Source organism: Bombina bombina, chromosome 9 (genome assembly GCF_027579735.1).
Source record: "Bombina bombina isolate aBomBom1 chromosome 9, aBomBom1.pri, whole genome shotgun sequence".
Taxonomy (NCBI): Eukaryota; Metazoa; Chordata; class Amphibia; order Anura; family Bombinatoridae; genus Bombina; species Bombina bombina.
The window spans coordinates 151,315,080-151,332,912 of NC_069507.1; the positions used below are offsets into that span (position 1 = coordinate 151,315,080).

The following is a 17,833-nucleotide window of genomic DNA, read 5'->3' on the forward strand; positions in this document are numbered from 1 at the left end:
AAAAAAAAAAGATTAAAAATAAATACAATAAAAAAAAACCCTCATAGATTTTATTAGTTAAAAAGATTTTCAAAGATTTCTACTAACATCTGTAGGTGGGCATGAAGCAACATAGGACATATTTATTCAAAAATGTACAGTATTGTGTTCCTCCTGTACCTTAAAGGGACAGTAAACCCAAAAATGTTCTCATTATTTAGATAGAGAATACAATTTAAAAAAAAATTAAAAATGAACTTTTATTATCAAATTTGCTTAGTTCTCATGTTATTATTTGTTGAAGGGCTACCTACGTAGGGTAGCGTGGCACATGCCTGAAGCACTACATGACAGGAAATAGTGTTGCCATCTAGTGCTACTGTATTACACTGTTGCAAAACTGCTGCCATATAGGGCTGTAGACACGTGCACACTTATGAGCTTACATGCCATCTTTTCAACAAAGAATAACAAGAAAATTTGATAACAGAAGTAAATTGGAAAGGTGTTTAAAATTGTATGTTCTCATTCATGAAAGAAAAAAAAAAAATTGGGTTTTATGCCCCTTTAATGGGACAGTCTAGTCAAAATTAAAACGGTCATGATTCAGATAGGGTATGCAATTTTAAACAACTTTCCAATTTACTTTGATCATCAAATTTGTTTGGTTCTCTTAGTATTCTTTGTTAAAAGCTAAACCTAGGTAGGCTCATATGATAATTTTTAACCCCTTGAAGGCCATATTTTATCTCAGGTGCATTTTGACAGTTTCACAGCTAGACAGTACTAGTTCTACAAATGCAAGTCTGTCAAAGAACTACAAGAAGGGGCAGTCCAATTTACTTCTATTAACAAATTTGCTTAAAGGATTACCAACTTTTGCTTTTTTGGTTTCAAAACAGAACACATTTTAAATAACATCAACCCAATCCATTGTACCTTATTTTGTCTTCAAATGATGCTCCCTTATCTTAATAAAATGTACTTTTATTTTACCCCGCATAACATCACTTCATCCAGCCCTCAAATATGGGCTGTACATGGGTATACCTCAATTTCCAATCGGATGGCGACTTTTTGCATATAAATTATATTACAATATCAACCTACCGCATGCGCAATTGGATTGGTCTATTCACGCATGCTCAGATTGCTGCACAGATGCCGATATTACCCATTACGGTTGAGCTATCTTGTGCATGCAACTGTCGCCATCTTCCAACTGGAGTTGCCCGCCCCGCATTGGGGAAACGAGTACAGCTAGCAAATGAGTGGGTTTGGAAACCTTGAAAAAATGTGTCACTCTTTTTCTTGAAAACGGTATTTGTAAAATGATGGGCATTGAAAATCTATTTATTTTGATGCATTTTTTTTAATCTTCTGATTAATTATTTTTTTACTACAGTGTCCCTTTAATTTTATTGGTATCATTGTTGAAGGAGCAGCATTGCACTTCTGGGAGCTAGCAGAACACATTGAGTGAAACGTAGTCATATTTGTGTAGCTACCAATCAGCAGATCATTGATGATCCTACCTAGAAATGTTTTTCAACAAAGGATACTAAAAGAACAAAGCAGGTTAGATAATAGAACTACATTTTAAACTTGCTAAACTTTTATGATTAAGATAGATCACTGGTTTTCAAACCTGCTGTCCTCAGGCCTCCCTAGTCGGCCATATTTTGCGAATATCTGATCTAGATCACAGGTGAAATAATCAGCAGAATAATAAAACATGGTTATTTTACCTGCTCTCATCCAAAGTAATCCTGGAAAAACCTGGCCTGTTGGAGGAGGACAGATTTGAAAACCAGGGAGAGAGCATGCAATTTTAAATTTGACTTAAAATGTCCCCTTTATATGCAATCACTTGCAACTGCAAATACAGCTCTCACTAATCATCAACAACTCAATCAACATTTACTTCAGTAAACTGTGAAGGAGAAAACCCAGAAGTAAAAAACAAATACATATTTCTTTGTTTTCAAACAAGAAAAGCAGACAAGATATTATCTAGTATCAGTTTTATTGCAAAACATAGTTTTGAGCATATTCAACATTTGTTCTTGTGCAATTTTTAGTTAATGACTAACGCCTAGATTTAGAGTTTTGCGGCCAAAGGGGTGCGTTAGCTAGGCATGCTTTTTTTCTGGCCGCACCTTTTAAATACCGCTGGTATTTAGAGTTCACAGAATGGCTGCGTTAGGCTTCCAAAAAAGGAGCATATAGCATATTTACCGCAACTGCAACTCTCGATACCAGCGGTGCTTACGGACACGGCCAGCTTCAAAAACGTGCTCGTACATGATTCCCCCATAGGAAACAATGGGACAGTTTTGAGCTGAAAAAAACCTAACACTTTGCAAAAAAGCAGCGTTCAGCTCCTAACGTGGCCCCATTGTTTCCTATGGGGAAACACTTCCTATGTCTGCACCTAACACCCTAAACATGTAACCCGAGTCTAAACACCCCTAACCTTACACTTATTAACCCCTAATCTGCCGACCCTGCATATTTTTTTAACCCCCTAATCTGCCGCTCCGTACAACCGCCACCCACCTACATTATCCCTATGTACCCTAATCTGCTGCCCCTAACACCGCCGACCCCTATATTATATTTATTAACCCCTAATCTGCCCCCCACAACGTCGCCGCCAGCTACCTACAATTATTAACCCCTAATCTGCCGACCGCACCTCACCGCTACTATAATAAAGTTATTAACCCCTAATCCGCCTCACTCCCGCCTCACTAACCCTATAAGAAATAGTATTAACCCCTAATCTGCCCTCCCTAACATCGCCCAACACCTAACTTAAATTATTAACCCCCTAATCTGCCGACCGGATCTCGCCGCTACTATAATAAATGTATTAACCCCTAAAGCTAAGGTCTAACCCTAACACCTCCCTAAGTTAAATATTAATTTAAAATCTAACGAAATAAATTAACTCTTATTAAATACATTATTCTATTTAAAGCTAAATACTTACCTGTAAAATAAACCCTAATATAGCTACAATATAAATAATAATTATATTGTAGCTATTTTAGGATTAATATTTATTTACAGGCAACTTTGTATTTATTTTAACCAGGTACAATAGCTATTAAATAGTTAAGAACTATTTAATAGCTAAAATAGTTAAAATAATTACAAAATTACCTGTAAAATAAATCCTAACCTAAGTTACAATTAAACCTAACACTACACTATCAATAAACTAATTAAATACAATACCTACAAATAACTACAATTAAATAAACTAACTAAAGTACAAAAAATAAAAAAATATTTACAAACATTAGAAAAATATTACAACAATTTTAAACTAATTACACCTACTCTAAGCCCCCTAATAAAATAAAGCCCCCCAAAATAAAAAAATGCCCTACCCTATTCTAAATTAAAAAAGTTCAAAGCTCTTTTTACCTTACCAGCCCTGAAAAGGGCCATTTGCGGGGCATGCCCCAAATAATTCAGCTCTTTTGCCTGTAAAAAAACAACAACATACAATACCTCCCCCCAACATTTACAACCCACCACCCACATACCCCTAATCTAACCCAAACCCCCCTTAAATAAACCTAACACTAAGCCCCTGAAGATCTTCCTACCTTATCTTCACCATACCCAGGTTCACCGATCCGTCCTCCGAAGTCTTCATCCAAGCCCAAGCGGGGCTGGCGATCCATAATCCGGCTGAAGTCTTCTATCAAGCGGCGGCTGAAGAGGTCCAGAAGAGGCTCCAAAGTCTTCCTCCTATCCGGGCAGAAGAGTAGATCCGGACCGGCAACCATCTTCTTCAAAGCGGTGACAAGCGGCCTCCATGTTGAAGACCTCCGGCGCGGATCCATCCTCTTCTTGCGACGTCCTAAGAGTCCCGAATGAAGGTTCCTTTAAGGGACGTCAATCCAAGATGGCGTCCCTCGAATTCCGATTGGCTGATAGGATTCTATCAGCCAATCGGAATTAAGGTAGGAAAATTTCTGATTGGCTGATGGAATCAGCCAATCAGATTCAAGTTCAATCCGATTGGCTGATTGGATCAGCCAATCAGATTGAGCTCGCATTCTATTGGCTGATCGGAATTTTCCTACCTTAATTCCGATTGGCTGAAAGAATCCTATCAGCCAATCGGAATTCGAGGGACGCCATCTTGGATGACGTCCCTTAAAGGAACCTTCATTCTTCAGTTGGGACGTCGGGAAGAAGAGGATGGATCCGCGCTGGAGGTCTTCAAGATGGAGCCGTTCGTCATCGGATGAAGATAGAAGATGCCGCTTGGATCAAGATGGTTTCCGGTCCGGATCTACTCTTCTTCCCGGATAGGAATGAAGACTTTGGAGCCTCTTCTGGACCTCTTCAGCCGTCGCTTGATAGAAGACTTCAGCCGGATTATGGATCGCCAGCCCCCGCTTGGGGCTTGGATGAAGACTTCGGAGGACGGATCGGTGAACCTGGCATGGTGAAGATAAGGTAGGAAGATCTTCCGGGGCTTAGTGTTAGGTTTATTTCAGGGGGGGTTGGGGTTAGATTAGGGGTATGTGGGCGGTGGGTTGTACTGTTGGGGGGGGTATTGTATGTTTTTTTTTACAGGCAAAAGAGCTGAATTATTTGGGGCATGCCCCGCAAATGGCCCTTTTCAGGGCTGGTAAGGTAAAAGAGCTTTGAACTTTTTAAATTTAGAATAGGGTAGGGCATTTTTTATTTTGGGGGTCTTTGTTATTTTATTAGGGAGTTTAGAGTAGGTGTAATTAGTTTAAAATTGTTGTAATATTTTTCTAATGTTTGTAAATATTTTTTTATTTTTTTGTAACTTAGTTCCTTTATTATTTTTTGTACTTTAGTTAGTTTATTTAATTGTAGTTATTTGTAGGTATTGTATTTAATTAGTTTTATTGATAGTGTAGTGTTAGGTTTAATTGTAACTTAGGTTAGGATTTATTTTACAGGTCATTTTGTAATTATTTTAACTATTTTAGCTATTAAATAGTTCTTAACCTATTTAATAGCTATTGTACCTGGTTAAAATAAATACAAAGTTGCCTGTAAAATAAATATTAATCCTAAAATAGCTACAATATAATTATTCGTTATATTGTAGCTATATTAGGGTTTATTTTACAGGTAAGTATTTAGCTTTAAATAGGAATAATTTATTTAATAAGAGTTAATTTATTTCGTTAGATTTAAATTATATTAACTTAGGGGGGTGTTAGTGTTAGGGTTAGACTTAGCTTTAGGGGTTAATCCATTTATTATAGTAGCGGCGAGATCCGGTCGGCAGATTAGGGGTTAATAATTGAAGTTAGGTGTTGGCGATGTTAGGGAGGGCAGATTAGGGGGTTAATACTATTTCTTATAGGGTTAGTGAGGCGGGGAGTAAGGCGGATTAGGGGTTAATAATTGTAGGTAGGTGGCGGTGACGTTGGGGGGCAGATTAGGGGTTAATAAATATAATATAGGGGTCGGGCGGTGTTTAGGGGTTCATAGGGATAACGTAGATGGTGGTGGTATACGGAGCGGCAGATTAGGGGTTAAAAAATGTAATCGAGTGGCGGCGATGTGGGAGGACCTCGGTTTAGGGGTACATAGGTAGTTTATGGGTGTTAGTGTACTTTAGAGCACAGTAGTTAGGAGCTTTATGAACCGGCGTTAGCCCAAAAAGCTCTTAACTACAGGTATACCTCACTTTACAGCGCTTCACTTTACAGCGCTTCGCTAATACAGCGCTTTGTGAAGCTGAAGTTCAATCTCCAAGGATTTTGAAACAGTGCTGTAATCATTATGAGATTGCGAGAAAAGTGACTGGCACCATTTTGTTATGCGCAGTTCACTTTGTTTACAGCATTACAGTGCAATCTTTGTCTCAGTGTTATAGCCTGGCAAATTTTACTACATTAATTGTCACTATTTTACAGGTTATTAAACTAAACATAGCACTATTGCTCCCCTAATATATGTTAGTTCAAACATGTTTTCAAGTCTTTAAACACACGGGCAAGTGAAAAGAAAGCTAAAACTGCCTTGTTTCACTTTAAGGCGGTTTTCACTTTACAGCGGGACTCCGGTCCCTAACCCGCTGTATGAGCGGGGGTTATACCTGTACTGACTTTTTTCTGCGGCTGGAGTCTTGTCGTTAGATTTCTAATGCTCACTTCAGCTAAGACTCTAAATACCGCGTTAGAAAGATCCCATTGAAAAGATAGGATACGCAAATGGCGTAGGGGGATCTGCGGTATGGAAAAGTCGCGGCTGGAAAGTGAGCGTTAGACCCTTTCCTGACTGACTCCAAATACCAGCGGGCAGTAAAAACCAGGGTTAGGAGCCTCTAACGCTGGTTTTGACGGCTACCGCCCAACTCTAAATCTAGCCGTAAGTTTCTTTGATAGATACTGAATAGCAAGACTTTGTTAACTTTATAAATAAAAACAAAAATATTTTACCTAAAAGCAAGCAAGATTTGTTAAAGGGCAGTAAACGTGAAAAAAGACAAGAGCGGGAGAGAGCTAGATTCAGTTCAATAGCGTGATCGGTCGCGCTGTAAATAGAACATAGTGCAGAATTATAACATTATCTTAGCAACAGCTTTCAAAATCAAAGGATTTTAGAGATTTAAAATAGTTGAACATACCTGTTCTGCTCTCCACGATCATCTGATTAGGTCTTTTTCAAAAACGCTTTGCGGGTGCGCTGTCTACAGCGCTTCCGATCGCGCTATTGAACTGAATGTAGCGCTCTCCCACTCTGGTAGCAGGAGCTCGCTACATTCAGTTCAATAGCGCTTTTGAAAAAGAAGACCTAATCAGAAGATCAGAGTGCAGAACAGAAAAGTTCAACCTTGACAGCTAAAATCATTTGATTGTGAAAGCTGTCGCTAAGATAATGTTATATAATTCTGCACTATTTGCAGAATTATATAACTTTTTTTTTTTAGGTTTACTGTCCCTTTAACATTTGTGACCCTGGAATGCTATGTGTTTAACTCCCACAAAAGGGTTTAAATGATCAGTACTGTTCAGGAACCACAGGCAACTGCAAGTCCAGAGAAGACACAGCCACTGACCCAATAAGCAGCAAGAGTTGCACAACCCACCTGTGCAACTACCGCTGGTGATTGGTTGACAGTTTTTCGATCAGGACCTTCTGAGGCTCCCAAGTGGTTAATAAAAGGAGGATTTAATGCAGTAGAATTGCATAATTAACAAGTGCATAATAAAAAGACAATGCAATAACACCTACTCAAAATTCCCTTTTTAATTTCAAATAAGCAGTAGATTTTTTTCCACACAAATTAATTAATTCCCCCCCCCCCCCATTTTCCGGCACCCTATATCATGTGACAGACATCAGCCAATCACAGACTAGTATACATATACCACGTGAGCTTGTGCACATGCTCAGTAGGATCTTGTTCCCCAGAAAGTATGAATATAAAAATAATGTGCAAAATGTGATATTGGAAGTAAAGTGGAAAGCGTGCTCTTTCTGAATCATAAAAGTTTGGACTTGAGTGTCCCTTTAACCAAATGTTTAACTCCTTTGCAGAGGTTAAAAGGGGCAGTAAAGAAAAATTAAACTTTCATGTTTCAGATACAGCATGCAATCATAAACAACTTTCCAATTTATGTCTCATTTGCTTTGTACTCTTGAAATTCTTTTTTGAAAATCATAACTAGGTAGCCTCAAGAGTGACAATGCACTACTGGAAAGCTAGCTGCTCATTGGTGACTGTGCATACTGTATATGCCTCTTGTCATTGGCTCACCTGTGTTCAGAAAGCTACCATTAGTACATTGGTGCTCCTTTAACAAAGGATATCAAAAGAAAGAAGCAAATGTTATAATAAGGAAAGTTGCTTACATTTACATGCTCTATCTGAATTATGGTGGAATAAAAAAAAAAAAAAAAAAATCTGGGTTTCCGGTCTCTTAAACACATAGCATTGCAGGGCTCACTTAAATTACATGCTGTAATGAAAAATTAACGCAATTCAGTCTTCCACTAGAACAGCTCTTTTAAAGAGAACATTTTACAATGTTTGACAAGAAAATATTGACTTATTTATTAAATAGTAATAATTGGATAGTTGTGCCACCAATGGAGCTGCCAACCTTCTCAATAGCAAGTGGGCAATAAATAGGAAGTACAGAATTTAAAGAGTGGCATTAGTGTAAATTTTAGCTTCAACAGCGGTTAAAAATGTTTTTTTTTAATCAATTAAAAAAAGATGTACAATATATCATAAGTGCTTTAGAGGGACCGTATACTGTAAAATTGGTTTCCCCTTAATGTATTTCTAATGACTGTTATACCAGCAGTAGAGTGTAAAATGTATGAGTAATTGATCTGTGATGTTTATTTTTGTATATGAAATTGCTTGTTTGTTACGGAGCGCTTGTAATAGGGGCCCTGATTTTTCAATATCTCTCCACTAAAGTGAGATATTCTAAAATGATGCTCCAGCACTGCAAGATCCCTAGTGAAATATTCAAAAGGCAGATTTTGTTTTGCTTCTCCAAGGGGCGTTCCCTGCATTTCTGCATTTTTCTGGTATTGAAAAATCAGGGCCCCTATCACAAGCACTCCGTAACATACAGACGCCAAACGGCGCATTGAAGTTTGCCGGTTTTTGCTTCTGGTCAGATTGAATGAGATCCGCTGTGAATCCTATCTAAAAAGACTGCCAATCTGGAAACTAAACTTTAACCAACCCAGAGAGTCGTCAGACACCATCCGGTGTAAGTAATACATTAACACCATATATTTGGAATTGTATTTGCTGGTGACAACTTAGTAACCCTCATTAGTGTACCTACATTGTGTATGCTGCTTTTATGTAATTTCTTTGTGCAAATTTTCTGTGTCAATTGATTTTATTAAGTTTGGTGTGTAGTGTTTGTTGTGCAAACACCACTACATAGACTGTATATTTATTGTGTAGTCTTTTTTATACAATTTAGCATGCTTTTTATGTGTATTTCATTTTAGTGCACAATCTGTACTTTAACTTAAATTAATTTTAATACCCTTTTATCCCACTTTATAAAATAAATGGAAAATCATCATCTGTAGCCATACTAGTTTATATTAAGCTATCTGAAGCGCCACAGATTTAAGTTTGTATTAGCTCTGTTAGAACTAATACCGCTAATTATGTTTCTTATCACTTTCCATACACACACATTCTTCCTTATCTCTGTCTGTAGACCAAAGCCAAATAGCCAGAGAGAACTTCTCTCCTACCAACCATTCAAAGTGTAATTTGTTCTGCTGGCTATGTTTACATATCTTTTCTATAGCCAACACCTAAGTATTTTAGTTTCCAGTATAGGTGGAGATACCACAGACAAAATCAACTTCAAAATGTCAAAATAAAGGTAACAAAGTAATTAGTAAACAATTTAATACACTGTCAGGTAAAATGGATAACTGGGAACAAATTAAAGAGTAACATGTTACAGCACTGTCTGTTTAAATAGCAGACTTTAAAAGAAACAAAACAAAAGAGAAAAAAAACCTAGGGTTATACAACTTTGCTTACTTAATTCCCTTGGCAACTAGAACCAGCTTTGCCCTGTGGGCATAAGGGCAAAATCTCATATTATAAAGGCGAATTGATCCATCAGCCACAGGTCCTGGAGCTGAACTACCTAAATAAAATAAAGATATTAAAGTTTTTAAATAAGTCTATACATAATCATGTTTAACAAATATCTGTGAAACAGATGACTCGTTCACATTTAAAGTGATAAAAGGATATTAAATTTAATAAAAATGTGCATATAAATAGAGCATTGCATAAATAGGTTAACAATTAATTCTTGCAAATTATTTTAAGCTAAAAGGAGACATTAAAAACCAACTTTTGTTTTAAAATTCAAAATGCTGCAGATTGCCTAAACTTGCTATTCGATTTGCAGGTTACAGCATATGAGTTTTGGGGTCTTTAAGGAGAGTGGGGCAAGTGTGGTTTGCTTCACAAAAGCAAGAGGTGTTTAAAATCACATTAAAAAATACACACACACAAAAAAAATAAAAAGCAGCTGTGTGTTTGTTTTAAGTAAAATTAGTTGTTGGTAAAGTAATTCACATTAAAGGGTCCATTGAACACAAAATGTCTCTCTTTCGTAAATTTAGATAGATCATGCAATTTTTTAAACAACTTTGTAATTTACTACTGTTATTAAATTTGTCTTCATTCTTTTGGTATCTTTTTGATAAAAAGCAGGGTGGTAAGCTCAGAAGCCTGCATGTGTCTTGATACTATAAATTTTTTTTTTTTTTTTAATTGTATGCTCTGTCTGAAATCACAAAACATTTTTTTATTTCTATTTCATATCCCTTTAAGATTCAACAGCTCTTCCAAACGCAATACAGTGATGCATTAAGATGTCCTATAATTTTTACCCCGTTATTTTTTGTGATTATCTTACATATACCAATATACCATCCTTGGTTCCTTAAAAAATACAAAGTATGCACATAATATATTATAATTATGTGGCTCATAATTTAACATAAATTTGTTCTGGCACTCATTCTTACAATGCAATGTTAAACATACAAGATCTGCTCCTCTACAATTAGTCAGATGTTAACCATGTGTATGCTATAAACAGGTTGCAGGTGCATTGCATAACTGGTTTACAGCCAATTTGACAGCTAAATATGATATTTATTAACAAGCCAACTAATATTTAAACACTAACAACGGCTAGCTATGCAAATTTGATTTGCTAATAACATAATGGAAATGAAGAAAGCTTTTCAGCCATCCATGGTATATATAAGCAGCAACTGACAAGTATTTAATTGTGTTTATGTTAAATGCATTATGGAAACAAGCAGATTATTAAACAAAAAATTCAGGGGTCACACCTCCCCTTTTACACAGGATTTGTTAAAAAAAAAATGAATTGATTAGAAGCTACACTATGGACAGGTGTACGGGTGTATCCTAAGAGATGTAACTATAGCACAAGGTGATACTTATTTCTCAAGCACCTAACATAAAAGGATAGAAAGGTCATAGCTGAAATATGAATGGATATACATACATATGCTGTGACTGTTCATGCACTAGTATTGAAGAACAGAGAGCTGGAGGTGGTGTGCATTTTGCCCGTAAAAGGTTTAAAGTGTCATACAAGCTACTGGTGGCTGAGAAAGTGTAGAGTTTTAATATGGGTCCCTCACAGAATATGTGTGTATGCTCCTGAAACATACATTTTACTAGGAGCATGTTTGCTAATGGAGTTAAATTGAAATACACCTATGCACATTTCAAATTGAACCTTTCTATCCTTTAAACCTGTTATTTTTATGACTATCATATATTTACCTTTTCTCAAACTCTTTTCTGATCCAGTCATTTCTTCAGACTAAAGGATGATACAGGGAGTGATGCAGTCTGCACAAACACACAAGTAATACAGCTTGCTTCTCACAGTGTCTGTGTGGTTGTGTAATATACCAGTCCTTCCCTGTCAAAACCAGTGCTGAAGCAAACTCTGTGAACTAGGAACTGCTCTCCCTGCAGTTTATAATCTCTTGAGGAACTAGGCCCGCCCCCCCCCCCCCCGCAAACACAATACGCCCACTGACTATCTGGCATTCTAACAACAGAACTGTTATTTGTTTTCAATTAACCCTTTCGTGTCAGGGCTAAAGTGCCTACATCGGAACAACTGTTCCGATGTAGATAAATTGAAACCACGCAATCGTGCACACGATCGCGAGATATCAATTATTGGATCGCGTCTGGGGGGCGTCCCTACAACCCTAGGAACACCCTCCAGACTGTGATCAAATCCTGAAAGCACAGAAGGCTTCAGGACAGCCGTTAGCTATGACGTTCTATTCCGTCATAACGGCTTTAAAGCCCAGTGTAATTATGACGGAATAGAACGGCATAAACGGCTTTAAAAAGTTAACTGTGCTCACTACCATAAAGAATGTGTTTATAAGGTCATATATTATTATGAACAGAGTCTCTACGCAACTGAAAAAAAAAAAGGCGGCTGAAAAATAAGTATAGCTTAGCATGACTCTTTTCTTTCATTTTGCAGAAAATGTTCCCTTCTTAAAGCAATATGTTAATTGTGTGAACTACTGGAGAGACAAATAACAGAGGTGCTCTGTTATAAATCTTCTGGGCAGGGCACCCACCCAGGGCCCGTGCTTTGGGGCCCCCGCACTTTCAGGGGTGAGAGTAGGGGAAGGTGCAATGTATACCCTATATTTTGTTTGTGAATAAGTATTTATGGTATCAGGAGGTGCAATATATATTGTTATTCTTTTATATATATATATATATATATATATATATATACAGAGAGAAATGCACTCACAGGAATGAACAACAAGCTCAATACCATTGTTAGCCTGTTCTATGGCGATTTACCACCTGGGTGCAACTTCTTTTAGCCCAGCAATGCTTTTCACAGAGTAGAACTTTCCTGTAGTATATCAGTCTGATCCCGCCTATTATGGTCAGTCCAGCGCCGAAATACCAGGCTATTCTTCTCTGAACAAGGAACACAGCAACCCCAGACGTTTGGCCTTCATTGGGCCTCGTCAGTGAGGTGTAGCCATATTCCTCTAAGCACACTGAGCAAGGAGTCAACGTCTGGTTGCCCCTTTTTCCCCTACGGAGACTAAATACATACAGAGAGAAATGCACTCACAGGAACGAACAACAAGCTCAATACCATTGTTAGCCTATTCTATGGTGATTTACCACCTGGGTGCAACTTCTTTTAGCCCAGCAATGCTTTTCACAAGTAGAACTTTCCTGTAGTATATCAGTCTGATCCCGCCTATTACGGTCAGTCCAGTGCCGAAATACCAGGCAATTCTTCTCTGAACAAGGAACACAGCAACCCCAGATGATCATTTCGGCCTTCATTGGGCCTCGTCAGTGAGGTGTAGCCATATTCCTCTAAGCACACTGAGCAAGGAGTCCACGTCTGGTTGCCCCTTTTTCCCCTACAGAGACTAAATACATACAGAGAGAAATGCACTCACAGGAACAAACAACAAGCTCAATACCATTGTTAGCCTATTCTATGGTGATTTACCACCTGGGTGCAACTTCTTTTAGCTCAGCAATGTTTTTCACAAGTAGAACTTTTCTGTAGTATATCAGTCTGATCTCGCCTATTACGGTCAGTCCAGCGTCGAAATACCAGGCAATTCTTCTCTGAACAAGGAACACAGCAACCCCAGACGATCGTTTCGGCCTTCATTGGGCCTTGTCAGTGAGGTGTAGCCATATTCCTCTAAGCACACTGAGCAAGGAGTCCACATCTGGTTGCCCCTTTTTCCCCTACGGAGACTAAATACATACAGAAAGAAATGCACTCACAGGAACGAACAACAAGCTCAATACCATTGTTAGCCTGTTCTATGGCGATTTACCACCTGGGTGCTACTTCTTTTAGCCCAGCAATGCTTTCCACAGAGTAGAACTTTCCTGTAGTATATCAGTCTGATCCCGCCTATTACGGTCAGTCCAGCGCCAAAATACCAGGCAATTCTTCTCTGAACAAGGAACACAGCAACCCCAGACAATCGTTTCGGCCTTCATTGGGCCTCATCAGTGAGGTGTAGCCATATTCCTTTAAGCACACTGTATATATATATATATATATATATATATACATAGGTAACACTGTTGGGACAGGAGTGGGCCATACAGAATGCAGGGCATACAGGGGGAGGAGAAAAAAGCACTGGACTGTGGGGTCCCTCAAATCTGTCTTGCCCAGGTCTCCGCAAATGTTAAAGGGATAGCCATGTCCAGATCAAACTTTCATGATTCAGATACGGCATGTAATTTTAAACAACTTTCTAATTTACTTTTATGGTCAATTTTGCTTTGTTTTCTTGGTATTCTTAGTTAAAAGCTAAACCTATGTAGGCTCATATGCTATTTTCTAAGCCCTTGAAGGCCACCTCTTATCTGAATGCATTTGACAGTTTTTCACAGCTAGAAGGCGTTAGTTCATGTGTTTCATATAAATAACACTGTGCTCATGCATGTGGAGTTATTTAAGAGTCAGCACTAATTGCCTGAAATGCAAGTCTGTCAAAAGATCTGAGATAAGGAGGCAGTCTGCAGAAGCTCAGATACAAGGTAATCATAGAGGTAAAAAGTATATTATTATAACTGTGTTGGTTATAAAAAACTGGTTAAATAAAGGGATTATCTTTCTTTTTAAACAAAAACATTTTGGTGTTTACTATCCATTTAAGGGTTCCCCTGCATTTAGGGGTGTTCCAAATTAAGTTCACTATGTAAAAAAGAGGAAGAGATTTTGCTCAATTAAATACATGAGACTAGAGTAGGAACACTAACTCTGATATAGTATATGATGAACAAGCGAAGCCATTGAACTAGAAAACAGATTGGTTAAGAGAGGATATAATAAAAATTCCCTCACCAAATGTAGAGAGCTTGTAAAAAGATCATATGCTAATCAGGTTAATGAGTCCACCAAAAAGCAAAAAGATATAAATTTCAGTGATTCGGTTGTCTTTACCACTGAGTATACTGCCCAATATGACTCTATTGTTAAGATACTAAAAAAACATCTTCATCTTCTATCTGGAGATGAAACTTTAAAACCATTCACTAAAAATTGTAAGTTCGTTCCAAAAAAACCCAAAACACTGGCACAATCACTATCTTCCAGTATGGTTTATAAATGGGTCCCCGCTCAATAAGCTAACTGGTTGAAACACGTGGGCAATTTTCAATGTGGTAGTAAAAACTGCTTCACTTGTTCAAAAATATTGAAAGGTAATTCCTTTTTTCAAGCACAACTACCCAAAAATTTGATATTTCTTTTTATGCAAATTGTGGCACCCAATGGGTAGTATACCTACTCACCTGCAATCTTTGCAAATGCCAATACATTGGACAAACCTCTAGAGAGCTCAGAACGAGAGTAGGGGAACACATTAGAGACACTAAAAACTATGTAAAAGCATCTGCAGTAGCTAACCACTTTAATAGTATACATTTTTCTCATAAAGCTGATCTTTCGGTCCAGGTAATTGATTTGGCACGCTCGCCTGTTAGAGGCGGTGACCTTAGCAAGATCCTCAATAGGAAAGAACTATTTTGGATCTTAAAATTAAAAACAAGGTCTCCATCAGGAATGAACAAAGAGTTTGACATTAGCTACTTTATAGACAACTAAGCCCTCAATAATCCCTCCCTCCAACTAAGAAGTTACGTGCTTTTTATCATTTCCACTCTCTTCTAAAAATATTCTCTGATTTAGTTTAGTGTGCACCTTTTTCATCATAATAGGTCACAGCAACTTTTTAACGTTTAAAGATTATGGGTATTGTTTCTTACTTAAGCATTTTCAAAATGATGCTGATTTCAAATAGAATCTTCACTCATTTTTCTTTGTTTCTTTTTGATTTTTCTTTCCCCTTAAACAATAATATTATATCTTCTATGCTATTTATGTCCTTTTTAGGATTAAAATGTAGTTAGTATATTTCAGTGTACTACTTTCCCTTAATTTTATAATAGTACATATTAGCATTCCAGATATATATTTTCACATAGTGGTGTTTAGTTGTTGCTATCTGGTATTTAATATATAAATAACACTGTTTTGTGAAATAATATATGTATTTTTTCTTTAACATGTATATATTGTTTGTAGCAGCTTTTACATCTGCTGTTTCTAAAAATCCTTTTCCTTTGTGATCGTTATTTTAACTTTCATTATTGATTTTAATTCACCAATTATTTGTTCTTAAATGTATATGTATAGAAGAGGTTAAACATTTATACAGCAAGGTATAAATTGTCTAGTCCTGTCCACACTCTTCAGTCTATGAGGAAGCGCCACTAGGGGGCGTGAAACGCGTCAGACTGCCTTTGTCTTTGCCTGCCCTCTGTTTGAGGAGTCACTTGTACTTTTTAATATTACTAATAAAGGTATGTTTTTAATGTTCACCTAACCAAGTAGTGCCTGCCTCCTTCTTATGCGTTTTACATATTACGGCCTGATCAACCGTTTCGCTATGGCACTCCAGATCCACATATAGCAGTGCTTGATTATATTGTGCATGCACGGGCCGTTGGTTTAGCCCGTGTTCCGGATACCCCTTCACTCTGCAGTTAATAAATATAATGTAGGTTTCGACGACATTGGGGGCATCAGATTAGGGATTAATACATATAATGTAGGTGGCGGCGGGGTCTGGAGCGGCAGATTATGGGTTAATAATATAATGCAGGTGTCGGCGATGTTGGGGGTGGCAGATTAGGGGTTAATAAGTGTAAGATTAGGGGTGTTTAGACTCTGGGTTCATGTTAGGGTGTTAGGTGTAGACTTAAAAAGTATTTCCCCATAGGAATCAATGGGGCTGCGTTAAGAGCTGAACGCTGCTTTTTTGCAGGTGTTAGGTTTTTTTTCAGCCGGCTCTCCCCCATTGATTCCTATGGGGAAATCATGCACAAGCACGTTTTGCCAGCTCACCGCTACCGTAAGCAGCGCTGGGTTTCTAAAAACCCGTAATACCAGCGTTGTCTGTAGGTGAGCAGTGATGGAAAACTGCTCATTAGCACCGCACAGCATTACCGACAAAACTCGTAATCTAGGTGTAAGTTTTTTCATGGGATTCATCATTCAATAGAATTAGAGCTGCTTCAATCCTATTGGCTGATTAGAACAGCCAAAAGGATTTTAGCAGCTCTAATTCCTACTGGCTGATTCAAATTTTTCAGCCAATAGGAATGCAAGAGACACCATTTTGAAACGGCTCCTGGATGAAGATAGAAGAGGCCGCCTGGATGAAGACTTCTCACAGCCTGGATGAGTACTTCGCCGCCTGGATGAAGATAGAAGAGGCCACCTGGATGAAGACTTCTCGCCGCCTGGATGAAGATCGTTCAAGCGGGACAAAAACTGTAAGTGGATCGTCGGGGGTTAGTGTTAGGTTTTTTTAAGGGTTTTTTTTGGGTGTTTTTTTTTAGATTAGGGTTTGGGCAGCAAAAGAGCTAAATGCCCTTTTAAGGGCAATGCCCATACAAATACCCTTTTCAGGGCAATGAGTAGATTATGTTTTTATATAGTTTTTTTATTTTGTGGGTTTGGGGGGGGTGGGGGTTTGTAATGTTAGTGGGTCTTTGTAAAAAAAAATTCAGGTAAAAGAGCTGTTTAACTTAGGGCAATGCCCTACAAAAGGCCCTTTTAAGGGCTTTTGGTAGTTTATTCTAGATTAGGTTTTTTATTTTGGGGTGTTTTTTTTAAAATGGTTATTAGAAAATGAATCATTTTAATTATTTTTGATAATTTGTTTGTTATTTTGTGTAATGTATTTTTTTCGTTTTGGGGTGGGTTTTTATTTTTAGATTAGGGCTTGGGCAGCAAAAGAGCTAAATGCCCTTTTAAGGGCAATGCCCATACAAGTTCCCTTTTCAGGGCAATGGGTAGATTAGGTTTTACTTTATTTTTATTTTGTGGGTTTGGGGGTGGAGGTTTGTATACTGTTAGGGGGTGTTTGTTTTGTTTTGTAGCAAAAGAGCTTTTAACTTTAGGGCAATGCCTTACAAAAGGCCCTTTTAAGGGCCCCCAAAAGGCCCCTTTAAGGGCCCTTGGTAGTTTATTATAGACTAGTCCTAAAGCCCGTTTACACAGGCCATTTTTTGCAATACAGCGGTCCCACCCCTTGCTCTCTCTCCCTCCCCTTCTCTTTTGCTCTCTCTACCCCCTCTCTTTTGCTCTCTCTACCCTTTCTTTTGCTCTTTCCCCTCTCTTTTGCTCCCTCTCTCCACCCTCTCTTTTGCTCTCTCTCCCCCCCTCCTCTTTTGCGC

General features: G+C 37.9%; 1 protein-coding gene across 1 annotated transcript in view; it reads right to left on the minus strand.

Moving 5' to 3' along the window:
- Positions 1-11,484, minus strand: part of LOC128639574 (glutathione S-transferase omega-1-like) — an 82,769-nt gene extending 71,285 nt beyond the window's left edge. Inside the window, exons 1-2 of the mRNA XM_053691710.1 lie at positions 11,330-11,484; positions 9,530-9,638 (exon numbers count right to left, since the gene is read on the minus strand). Of these exons, the coding sequence (XP_053547685.1) occupies positions 9,530-9,638; positions 11,330-11,360 (140 nt within the window). The 5' untranslated portion in view covers positions 11,361-11,484. The remainder of the gene's footprint in view (positions 1-9,529; positions 9,639-11,329) is intronic.
- Between the last annotated feature and the right edge of the window lie 6,349 nt (positions 11,485-17,833).